At 40.5% G+C, this 13,107-nt stretch overlaps 1 protein-coding gene across 1 annotated transcript in view; it reads left to right on the forward strand.

Moving 5' to 3' along the window:
• The first annotated feature begins 719 nt into the window (after positions 1–719).
• Positions 720–13,107, forward strand: part of pgbd5 (piggyBac transposable element derived 5) — a 23,608-nt gene continuing 11,220 nt past the window's right edge. Inside the window, exons 1-3 of the mRNA XM_035662932.1 lie at positions 720–1,567; positions 7,646–8,076; positions 11,400–11,534. Coding sequence (XP_035518825.1) covers positions 1,192–1,567; positions 7,646–8,076; positions 11,400–11,534 — 942 coding nt within the window. The 5' untranslated portion in view covers positions 720–1,191. The remainder of the gene's footprint in view (positions 1,568–7,645; positions 8,077–11,399; positions 11,535–13,107) is intronic.

Consider the following 13,107-nt stretch of genomic DNA (forward strand, 5'->3'; position numbering starts at 1 on the left):
TATATATAACTATATATATATAAAGGATATATAAAAGATCAAATGTACAGTTTTAACTTTCCCCAAAAAATTTCCAACATGGAGTCAACAGGCCGCTCCAGTATATTGCACCACCCTGAATATCCAAGGGTTCATTTTCATCGGGACTCTCTTTTAGGGGATATTTTATTTGTTCTTGTATAATGTAAAAGGTTAAATAGGCTAAATTATCTGCTTTGTTTTGGGGGGTTAGAATGGGTTGTTTAGGGGCCTTCAACATGCATGTTAGTTTCTGTTAGGGTTAGGGTTAGGGTTGCGTTTCTCTGCCTCATCAGTGAGAATAAGTAAAGATCAGGAAAAATAACAAAGCAATATTGAAGGTGCATTCATGATGTTTGAAAGTTAAAATCTCATCACAAGGTTCATTCACATGGTGGATTGAGTTTGTGCAATTAGACCTAAAAATATATAAACATCTGCAATTCAATGACAACTGAGCAAACTGCGTCTGCTAAGAAAGATCTTGTGATACTGTATTGTGATATCATCAGTTATATGGACATTGGGGAGATTATTTTAGTAAATATGTGAAGATTCAGTGTGCAAAAGTTTATTTGTCAGTGTGGGTGTAGACATAGGTTAAACAAGTACATGCCTAATTATATATATATTGATTTTTTAGGAGGATACCATTGTATTATATTTCCATTACTTCTATAGTGCTGTGCACAGAGCACTACATTGTTAGTGAGTTTGGATGTGAAAATGTATCTTATTGGATGACAGGGCAGGGATAATGGTGTCAGGTGATGCAGCGGCAACCACTACTCTCTCTATTTTGCCTCACTGTGGAGAAATCTCTGGTCTCTCAACCCGGATGCTGTGCCACAACTAATTCTGCCCAGTGCGCAGCGCTGTACACTGAGCAAGGCGGCGGAAATATTTCAGTACCCTTGAGGCGGACAGCTCTCCCCGGATCCACACGCTGCTGACCGCCGGGCTCCGCCGCATCCGAGCCTGGAGAGCAGGGGGACCATAATTCATAGCTTTAAAAAAAAAAAATAATAATAAGGTGGGGGGGAGGGTGTAGCCGCCACATTAACTGCAAACACATCGTGACCACTTGCACGCCGCTGAAGCCGTAGTGGAAGGGTGAGGAAGAGGGTGAAAGAAAGAGAAAAGGGGAGCAGAGCAGCATCACTACAGAGAGAGATGGCGGAGTGCGGGCGGAAGGCGCTGTCTCTCCTGGAAGCGGCCCGCTCCCGGTACGAGAGCCTGCAGATATCCGACGACGTGTTCGGCGAGTCCGGGGATGACAGCAGCGACAATCCCTTCTACAGCACCTCCGGAGACTCCGACTCCGACAACTACATAGCCGAGGTTGGCGAGGAGGAGCAGCAGCAGCAACCGAAGCACCACCACCAAAAACGGGGAGATAAAGACAGCGGACACAGCTGGGCAGCAGGAGGCGGCGGCGGGAGCAGCGGAGCCGGTCCCCCGGGCTCTCTGTCCCGTAGTCAGGCAGAGGAGGAGGGCTGGACGGAGACGCTGCAGGATGTCACGGTGCCATCGTACAAAGAGACATATGGTGAGACGTGATGCACGACCAAGATGAATAAGGTCATTTGCGCAACGGGGAAGAATTGGGTGGGTGTGAGGTGGTGGATCGGGCAGAAACAGTGCAGTCCACGCTCGGGTTTTTCAGGTCTGGCAGGCCATTGATGTGGAACTCAATCTGGTGCCAAAATATACAAAAGGATGTTGCTATGGGACATGCTTGTTTGCATTTTCGTGTGTGTGTGTGTGTGTGTGTGTGTGTGTGTGTGCATGCACCCTCCTTGTGCGCACGCGTGTGGGTGTGTGTGTGTAGTGACAGAGAGAAGCATGACACTGCATCGTTAATTGCTGTATTAAGTTAATGGCAGACGCTTAGCCTTTGATACTTCACCCCTTGGTGCTGTGGTAGCTACACATGCCGTCCTGTGTGTGTGCTCCTGTTTCAGTGCAGTTGCAGGGAGACATGCTGTTTAATTTAGAGAAACAGCATGTTGTCTCTTCCTGCTTCTACACACACATCAAACACATGAAGTCTGGTGTATGTATGCAGAATACATGCACAAAGACTTTGTCTGAATTGGTGTTGCACACTTTATCTTTGAGTGTGTGTGTGTGTGTGTGAATACGGAGACCTGTGTGTGTGTATGTGTGTGTGTGTGTGTGTGTGTGTGTGTGTGTGGTGTGTTGTGGTGAGGAATCGTTGACAGAAAGAAGCACTGTGTGCACCCACACTGCTGTCTCTCTGCCTTTCTTTGCCTCAGTCTGTCTTTGTGGTAAATGCCCAAAACCATCACCTCACAAATTGTCCTCATGCTGTGAAAAAAACCCGTTGCTAGTCAACATGTGCCTACAGTTAGTCTCTACCGAACAGTTTTTATCCATTTATCTATCACTTAGTACAGAAAGTGCAGCGTTTTCTGTCAGGCTTTGTTTGGATTTTTTGTCTCTACTCTCCCATTTCTTCTGTAGCTGATGCAAAAGTGATTGGTGGAAATGCCATCCTGTATCCACCATGACATGTTGCTCTGTGGCACCCTTGGAGGTGAACCAACATATGGCTGTAGCAGATGTAGACCAAACCCCACTCTGCTCACACATTGAAAACAAGCATGAAACCCTACATTCATTTACAAATGTATAAAAGCACAATTGATTATAGGCAAAGTGCCAGGAGACCACTGGAAATGTATTGCTCTGGTTGTTTTCAAAGATTTGTTTTGCCAGCTGTTCGCTAGCAGAAAAAATGCACAGCTTCAGAATTCAAAATAAAAGACCAGAAATGATCATGAGGTAAGAGTTTTTAACCACCGTGGCTGCTGTTGGAGGCGGCTCCCAAATCAAAGGTGGTGGCATTGGCCCGTCTCAGAAAGCAGCATTACTGAGCAGGACGCCAAAGAAAACCTGTTACAGATTTGATTTCCACTCGGTCCAGTTTTCCAGCTTACTTCAGTAATCCTGCTTTGTGAGACGAGGCCTAGTTATGGGATATAGTGGAGTGGAGCCTATGTCACTTATCCAAAATAATCTGAACCAAACTGAGCTGAGTGAGTCGGGGCACCACAAGTGGTCCTTCCGTGAGAGAAAAGGCTCAGGATGTTCTGTACTCCCATACCACATCCTGCTCTCTCCTGCTCTATTTGTCTCTTTTTGCTCTGTTGACTTAAGCTAGAGAGGCAGCAGGTGTGTCTGTCTGCTTTATATGGGCTGTTCTGGTTTGCAGAGATACAGCTAGTGATTATTTGCACAAGCAGAGTCAGTGTGGGTGTGGTCCCCATCCTGCATCAGGGCTGAGATGATTAACTGCTAGGGAGCAGATCACACTTCAGACCTCAAGTATCCAAGAGCGTACTCCGATTTAATCGGCCTAAACAGTAAAGATTGACCACATCCTGAGTACCAGCATATCCACAGAAATATGCTCCTCCCCTGATTTTAATGCCTTGCGATGGGAGGCTGCTTAAGCTAGATGAGGCTTCCACTAAGTCGACCTACTGTTGAAATATGAGCAATATTTTTATTATTTGTCTGGATTTCTCTATCTAGCTATCTGTCCTCCTGTCTGGCAGTCTTTCTGTCACCTGCCTTTCTTTCTTCCTGTACATTTCTCTGTCTGTCTTACTGTCTAGCCGTGACAGTGCTGACACAGATGCAGTGTTGATGTGACAGCCCACTCCTTAGAGACTGTACATCCCGTACATAAATCATCAGCCACCAGTCAGAAAGCATCGAGTCCACCTCATATAGACTGAAAGATTCCAACTGCTTTGTGTTTCGGGTTTGTTTACATTTACAGTACAGCGGCAAACCCTCCTTTGGTTTTGAGCAAGCAGCAGAAGTTTGAAACCACGGTCGAGTTCATAGGTGATGTGTTATCTTAATCTCAGCATGAGAGTATTTCCCCTGCAGTGCAAGAGTGGTAGCAAAGGGCCAAGCCAAGGATTATGAAGCATACATCCAGATCTCAGATTATATAACCACTTTATCGTGATGTTGATGGGAATTAAAGAGCTATTTATTCATTCGCTTTGCTGAGCGTGTCTGATAGATTACTGGTACTTTCCATATGTCAGTTTATCTGCTTGACCCATGTATTTCAGTCTGTCTTGTTTGCATGTTGCCTCTTGCCATTGCAGAGCCATTTGGAAAAACTGTACTTACTCAGACACACAAAGTGAAACTTGATAGTATTCTCTTTTAAGCATTTATATATGGAAAGCTACTGTAAGCTTTATTTACTGGCTGTTTGCTTGCATTTATTAAGTCAAACTTCAAATAGTCCAAAGAGTCGCAAAACCACAAAAGAGGAAAAACTAAAATAAAAGACACAAATTCAATCAAATATTGGACCTATATATGCAATGACAAAAAAGTCTAAAATTGAACAAACTTTAAATAGCATAAAACAAACTTATAAAACAAAACAAGTGTTATGCATGACAGAGGAGAAAAACACTGAATGGTAATATAACTTATTTCTATAGCAGTCTGTTGACTCTCAGTGGAGCTGTATTGTAATGATATGAATGAATGATGCCACAAAATCATATAAGTGATATCCAGAATGCTGCATATACATTTTCAAACAATTGTATAATAATTCCCAAAATAGAGGAAAAAAAAATTTCACAATCACATTTTTAGGTTTTCATTATATATTACAAAACTAAAATAAGTGCACAAGAATCTGATATGATATAATACTGTATGATATACAGATCTGGACACAGTTCCATAAACCTGTATACCATTTCCAGATACTGGTACTTTTTTGTCCATTATCGCTGACAAAACATACTGGAGGAATCAGAAAAAATACTAATTGAATAAGCCATTTGGCTTTCTCTTCCAGACTTTTAGGCACGGCTAGCTCACTTCAACACCTAAAAATTAGACAACAATTTAAATTTGTTATCCATTTCTGGATTTTGCAATACAAAGGTCTTATATGATTTTGTGACTATTCCACACAACTCTGTTGTCAAAATAAATTACTCCAAGCTAGCTATGATTTAAAAACAAAGGGATTTGTTAAAGTTTGTATTTTATACATGTGAAGAGGTTTATCTGAGGAAATGCATAGCAGTAGAACACATAATGTCACATGTGATTTGGTTCATTCTAAATATGATATACTGTATATTGACATCAATTCACAATATTAATATTGTGGCATTAATTTAAGCCTGGAATTTACACTTGTGCCCTTTATGTAATTTCTGCTAAAAAGCATGTTTTCGTCTACATAAAGGGTTTATCCCTCCCAGCTACATGGTAATCTCTCATTCTTAAATCCATGGCTATAAAAGCTCTACCAGGCAGATGTTTGTCCCTCGACAATAAAAAATACTATAACAGCTGAGAATCGTGAGGGATTATGATTCTGTCTGTATGTGCAATGTAGGTGGAGTTTTGTAATGAGTAACTTGGGAAATATTGATATTCAAAAGCTTTCCTCGCAGACAAACATCTTATAATATTAGTAGTCTGAAAGAAGAGTTCAGTTCCAGTTTTATCAGAGGGATGGAGGCTGGACTGAAGATCAGCTGAGAGGGACGTATAAAGGAAAATCTATGGAGGACACAGAAACAATTCCATTATCCATAAAAATGATGAGTCCTTCCTCAGGTTGTATTTTGTTATATAACTCCTGAGATGAGCTGAGGTGAGTCATTTTGCCTCAGTGGACCTTCCATCTGAATGTCTGGTGTTTTATCGAGGAGTGGCTCGCCCAAAGGAAGTTACGCTGGATTTTACATTTAGCTTTCAAGTCTAATGGAATGCAAATGAGTAAATTTTGAGCCGTGCCCTGGCTACTTCTGCTGTCTTGGCCGCAAGCATCTGCTTTGTGGGCGTGCTTGTACTACTTTATCTTTTTCCTCTTCTAGTCCTCCTCCACATGTTGCTTAAACAGTTTAGGTTCAACACTTGTACATGTTATTTAGAACCCAACATTAAAAGACTGAATCAAAAGTCCTATTTTGGTTGCAGCCAACAACTTGACTGGGGAAAAGGATAAAGAGAGGGAGTGAAAACCTTGTTCTGCGCTGGTCAGAGATAATGATACTGCGCTGTTCAATTGAGCCTGGAGTTGATCCACTCAATGTCCAAAATCCCTCTCACAAATCCAACAACCTTTGAGAAAATCTGTAATTTACAAGAGCAAACACATCAAGCCAGTCACTGCATAGAGTATGGACTGTGTGACTTCAGTGCTACCCCTAAAGGCTTACAGACAGAGAGCTTTTAAAGGAGAAGTAAATATCACTTCCCCCTCAGTAGTGAATGACAATATATCAAAGAGGGAAAATAACTTCATAGGAATAGAAGAAAAGTCTTCCCTGTTATCTGGAGAGACATTATATTATATATATATATACATATATTACACCACTATATTTTATCACAATATTATACTGATAACCCATGTGAAAGACATAAACTATTGTTTATGTCTAAACTAACTACTGTTGAGTAGATACAAAAGAGCGTATGATAAAATCATCGGTTATCATAGGAATATTTTAATTAGGCCTTCATGCTGTGTAACATTTAGGAGGGTGTAGGCGACCAGATAAATGTGTCGGCATGTGTAGATAAAAACAATTCATTCCAAGGTAACAGAAACACAACAATTCTTATTTTATTATGACGCACTAATGAAAACATACCTATAAATATTATATTCCATTTCTGCCAATAGATCCTCCTAAATGTTACACACTGGACCTTTAACTGTTGATTAAGTTAGTCTAAGCCTGTCTCAACAATTAATCACTTTTAACAAACAAGCTGCTCTTTTGCACACACTCTCAAACACATGGCATTCTGGTGTTCCAGCTTTTTTAAATAAGTGAAGCCCCAAGACACTGCAGACGTAGCCCCTCAGGGGGAATCACTGGAGGAGTAGTCCACATAACACGGTCTGTTATGTTACACACATACACTATGTGTGTTTGCAAATCCACTGGTTTAAGTGCATCCATGTTCTGGTTAAAAAGGTCAATGTTGATGTTAACAACACTATCTCTCATTAGCTAGTGCTTTACTGACAGTATTTTCTTAGATGCCTTTCATTCATGGCTCCCTCCTGACTCGACTATCAGATCAGACCTTTTGACTCATTGCCTGCCATAACACTAAAGCAAGGAGACAATGAAACCTTCCACAAGTTTAGAAACAGTGTGGTGGCTGTCACATTGTATAAACTTTCTAAACGCTGCCCTGGGCTTGTGAAATTCTCATAAAAAGCTGCTGTTGTTGATTCATGAAAAAGAACAGCTTTTGAAAGTACCTCTCATGATTTAATACAATTTAAGACTACTGTAATTATTTTGTCCTCTCTGTTGTTGTTGCTTCTTTGTATGCGTCCCACACAGCCTTGACAGTGACAGCTCAACAAAATCTAATTTTATCATGTCTTACAGTGTCAAAGGCAAATCTTTTTTTCAGCAAAGTCAATCAAATTGAAGGCCTGATGCCAGAGTTTAAAAACTAGGATTAAGTGACAGTTGTGTCTGTGAATTAGCCCATATGGGATTCTCTGTCTGTCAATCTGTCGGTTTTCCTCTGTCATAGTTTTTCACTCTTTTTCCCTCCTGTCCTGATCCAGGTCCGGCTCAGAAGATGCCGGCCACAGCCACGGCCTTGGACTTCTTCCAGCTCTTCGTGCCAGATAATTGCATCCAAAACATGGTCATCCAGACTAACATGTATGCCAAGAAGTTCCAGGAGCGCTTCGGCTCAGACGAAGGCTGGCGTCCAGTCACAGCCCAGGAGATAAAGGCCTTCCTGGGCTTTGTCACCTCCACCAGCGTGCAGCGCTGTGAGTCGGTGCTCAGCATCTGGAGCTCAGGCTTCTTCAGCAACAGGAGCATCGCCTTGAAGATGAGCCAGGCGCGCTTTGAGAAGATCCTCAAGTACTTCCACATAGTGGCTTTCCGGCCATCACAGGGAAGCAACCAGGGTCTGTACAAGATCCAGCCCTTCCTGGACTCGCTGCAGCAGTCTTTCAGCTGCACCTTCAGACCATCACAGACACAGGTGGGTGCACTCCAGGCCTGGGTTTCCCTAAAGCACCTTATATATTTTTGGACAGCTAGGTGCTACATTCTGCACATATATGTGTATATATATATCACATATTATTAATTTTTCATTCAGTGACTTTGCTAAACTGGCATGGTAGCTGCAGCAGCAGGGTTTTTTTTATTAGCTTGCAAGCCAAGAGATTTCTTGTCTTTCAAGGGTCAGCAAGATTTAACAGTTGACATCAAGTATTATACCTTTTATTATCTCTCATTAACTGGAGAGTATTCCAAGAAATGTGACAAGTATAAAACAACTTCTAGAGCTGATGTGTTGCCTATCAGGTTAGCAATGTAGGTACTGTTTTAATTTAAGGTACATTTATATACATGCCCTTCTAACACAATAGCAAGCTATTTGCTACTGTGAAGTAGGGCGAAACAACTAAATGGCTCCCACAAGGAGTCTCCATTTGAAAACCGTCTACACAGCAAGTATTTACGTGAAGCTCTCATTTTTATCAGACTTTCCCTCCAGAGGACTTACTTCAAGTTGCAGTGTATGTTTTAGATCCACATTTATGCAACTGGGGCAGTGGAGCGCTAGCCTTGCTACTCTATTTTGGGTGGGCTGGAGTTTATTCAGCTCCTGCTTTCCTTTTCTTTCTAGATGAACAGCAAGAACTAATGAATAAACAATCTGATTGGAGTAGAATCTGGTAAACCAAATTAGCACTTCCATATCATTGTTAGTATGTTGTGCAACTTGATTACCGTAACGTCTGTAATGATAGTGTTGTGTTGTGGCAATTCACAGAAGCAAAATAGCTCTAATAGCTACTGATTGTCGGTATTCTCAATTTATCTTTTACTTACCACTGACTCATGAAAAGGGTTGCCATAAAAGTCACACAAAAATTACATTTCACTTCAACATAGCATTCATTGCTCTTCATTTGAGAGCTTTTCTCATTCAGCTCATTCATACATATTTAGAATTTAGTTTTGGAGGAGGGCAACATAGATGGCTACTCATGTGGGATCTGGTATGTCGAGCTCTTAAAAATTAATGAATTTCTGGGAAGTAGTTGATTAAATTGATTTTGGTCTTTCTGCTATATGAGTGCTATAACGTCATCTTCACTGTGAAAGATGATGTCAGGGCTGGGATGCATATGGGAATACAGGCTCTTAACAGCAAACCCCCTCCTCATATCACATCTACATCTCATTCAACTATGTAATTTCACATTCAAAATAGTTTAAATGTAAATGTTGCAGAGTTTATTTTGTTGTGAAGTAATAAAGGGTTTTGGTGAACCATAGTTTCACATTAGTGCTCTCTATCTACTTAGATCTAAAAATGAATAAACTGTAACAATGAGGGCAGAGCGGTTTTCCGACAGCATGTGTGTGTGTCATTAGTAGTGACGGGGTACATGTGCATCTAGGCCAGATTGTGTTTTTTGTGTGTGTTTTCTGTGCCAGGGGCAGAGAGTGAGCCCAGATAGTGAGACTGGCACAGACGGAAACTGTTGCTCCACAGACAATGGAAAAGTAATCTACCCATTTAATGACTAACACAGAAGGAAAAGAGTTGATGCACTGGTTTGAGGCTGCAATAAATGATTATTTTCATTATCGGCGAATCTGTCTCTTTTCCCAATTAATCTGTTCCATCCGGTCCATAAAATAATGAAAAGTGTCCATAATTATTTCAAAAAGCCCAAGCTGACATATTTTGTACCAACAGATACAAAACCAACAATATTTAATTTAATATAGAAGAAAACACAAATTGGTGGGACAAAAGGATTTGGGGCATTTCTTCTTTAAATGACGATTATCGATTATAAAAATAGTCACTGATTAATTTCTGACAATCAATAATTCAACAAATCATTTCAGCTCTATTTTTATTGTAACGAAAGGAACAAGGGGACCGAACTGGGCAGTTAAAATGTTTGTTCAAACATGATATTTCTCTGCATCTGTCACATCTGTGTGACCTGGATTTATTGCATTATTTAACATGATGTTAAATAATATCAGTGCTGAATATTAGCATGTTATGTCAGCTCCTTCTGACAGCGATGACACATTTTCTGTGTCAGGCTGGCAGTTAAGCAGTCACTACGATGATCTGTTGACACTGCTTTTGTATTGATTCGCAAGTGTAAAATCTTTGAGAGCATTTGTCACAGTCGTCACAGAACATCCACTGCAGACAGCAAATGAGTGGATAGATGTTTTTTTCTTCCTTCCCTTGTCCAATATAGAATAAGGGTATCCAAGCAAGGGATTTACTGAAGCATTAATTTACAAATGTAACCACCTTGCTATCAGCTGTTGGAATAGGGCATAGAGAAATATGTGGTTACCAAGAGCATTGTGCTGCAGTAGCTACCGCTGTGCTAATGTAGCTGCTACAGGATGAGATATTCCTTAAAAGGCCATTGTGGTTTGGTTGATGTCGTCCATCCAAAGGCTAGATAGCCTCATTAATTTTCCACTTGTTTAATTCATAACTCTCATATTTGACTTGGAAATAACTTGTTGCTCTCGGTTCTAGAGCTGTAGAGAGCTGTTGGTCACTGTTCATTTCATCTTTAGTCAAATCATAGTGGAGTGGGAGGAGGAGGCAGGGAAGACACCGGAGGAAGGGAGAGAGAAATTTGAAATGCAAATATAATTTGTTGTGTGGTTGAAAGTCTCTCTGGGAAATATTTGTCCATGTTTTATTTTAGGTGTAATCGTTTAAGACAGGGTTAGAGAACATTTGTGTTCTGTTAATGTCTGTTTGTGTGTGTTTGGATGTGTGCCAGTTTTTGAATACTGTCTTTAATCCACATTGAAAAATTTGTCTGTTTTTTTTTTTTTGTAGATGATTGGTTGGATGTTAGAATAGTCAAGCACAGAACATAAAAGTACTGAATTTACTTTGTTCATTTGGTTTTCCAGTGGTTATGGGGGAAAAGATGTCGACAAATAGACAAATAAATTCTGAAGGGGATAACATAAATGCAGAAGTGAAGGACAAAGTAACAACTGAAACAATAGAAAAAGGGAAACTGACAAGAGAGAAGGTATTTTTGAAGGGCTTTGCAGACAGTTGCACAGTTGAGAATGCAGAAATACTCATTTATATATACTATGACTGTTTTTCTCTCTGCAGTATCACACTCAAACACATACAAGACTTGTGAGGATCTTCGATTGGCTGCCGTCTCTTTCTCACCTCTAGCTGTAATGTTACATCATACACAAGCTCATTCCTATCCCTCACACAAAAAGACTTTTTTTCTCCCTTGTTAAGGCCAGATATTTTTGTGTTTCCAGGTTCTTCATGAGCCCTTGATAGACGAGGATCCAGTGTTCATCACCACCTGTACGGAAAGAGAGCTGAGGAAGAGGAAGAAGAGGAAGTTCAGCCTTTGGGTTCGACAGTGCACCTCCACAGGATTCATCTGTCAGGTAGCACCATGCGTTACTCAGTTTGTTTGTGTGTGTGTGTGTGTGTGTGTGTGTGTGTTTGTTACCTTTTGGGGACCTTCTATAAACACTGACCTTGTTGGGACCAGTAGTCCTGAGGTCCAAAGACCAGCTCTAAAATTGTAAGGTCCTGTTTAGGGTAAAGGCTTGGGTTAGGCTGTCCACGATGAATAAATGTCAATGTCCTATCAAATATAGCTGCACAAAGCGTGAAGTGTTTAGAGAAGGAATAAAGTACAAGTTTGTTTGTTTGCTGTGAGGGTTTTTTTATTTCCTGCTTTCAAACTTCATGGTACAAATGTAATATTTTACATCAAATATGCATAAAACATCTGTCTACCTGAGGTCAAAAAGGCTTTCATGAAACTTTGATCTTTACCTAATTTCAAATCTCATTCTTAGGTTGTCGGCGTTGCCTCATTTTGTATTGAGCCAATTACTTGTCGACACTACAAAGAATAAAACCACTTTTCATAAATTCACCATGAACATTTGCAACCTTTACATGCAGAAAATGCAATGACATATTGGTTTATGTCAGATTTTTCTTCTTGATTTTGTTGTAGAGTGGAATAGCTAGGCTCAGGATTAGATCTGTGTTGTCACATCTCAGGCAGACCTGACCAGGCTTTGCTCACTAACAACCTTGCCCTTACTGTAACCTTCCACTCCTATGTCGTCTGCTTATGTAACACCTCCATTTAACTGGGGCCCAGCACTGCAGGACTGACAGACCTGTCCAACTCTGACAATTATCGAAAACAGAGGAAAAACATTAGAAACCACAACTGCAATTCAATTCAATTTCAATTCAATTCAATTCAAAACTATGGCAAACTAATGGGGACCACTGATGCTGGAATAGGGGCCAGGTTGGAAAGCATTGGAAAAACTGGCATGGCTATTTTCAAAGGGAATCCCTTGACCTCTGACCTCAAGATATCTGAATGAAACTGGGTTCTTTTGGTACCCACAAGTCTCTCCTTTACAAACATGCCCACTTTATGCTAATCCCATGCAGTTTTAGGTAAAAACCATGATGTTCTTTGCAGTTATTTTCGCCTGGTGAATATTTCTGGGGCCATAAACAATATTGGAATTGCATAAATTGGGTATGACTGGAAAGCTGAAACTCTTGTGGATTCAATAAGCACATCCATATTCATGTGTGATGATGTTCTTCCCCATAGTAGCCATTTCATTATAATGAAAAACTAAAAAAACTAGAGACAGAGGGCATTCGAAGGATTGACCTGTGTTATGATTCATTAGTGGGATTGATCATTTGAGCATCACAATTTTCATTTTACGGGAATAAAAATACAAGAATCGTGATGATGGGACATCTGTTGGGGTCTATACCAAACAAACATGTTTTCTTACATCTGAGATTTGTAGGATTTGTAGATCTCTGCAGTTCTACTTGACTTCATCATATTGCTGTTTTGTCACACGCTGGATACTGCTCTTGGCAATATTGAGATTTTAATGATGTTTTGATTAATTGTGCAGCCCTAATGACAAAGTTCACTAGCATATTACATCATCCAAAGCT

This window comes from Morone saxatilis, unplaced genomic scaffold (genome assembly GCF_004916995.1).
Source record: "Morone saxatilis isolate NCDOM2014 unplaced genomic scaffold, NCSU_SB_2.0 Contig19, whole genome shotgun sequence".
Taxonomy (NCBI): Eukaryota; Metazoa; Chordata; class Actinopteri; family Moronidae; genus Morone; species Morone saxatilis.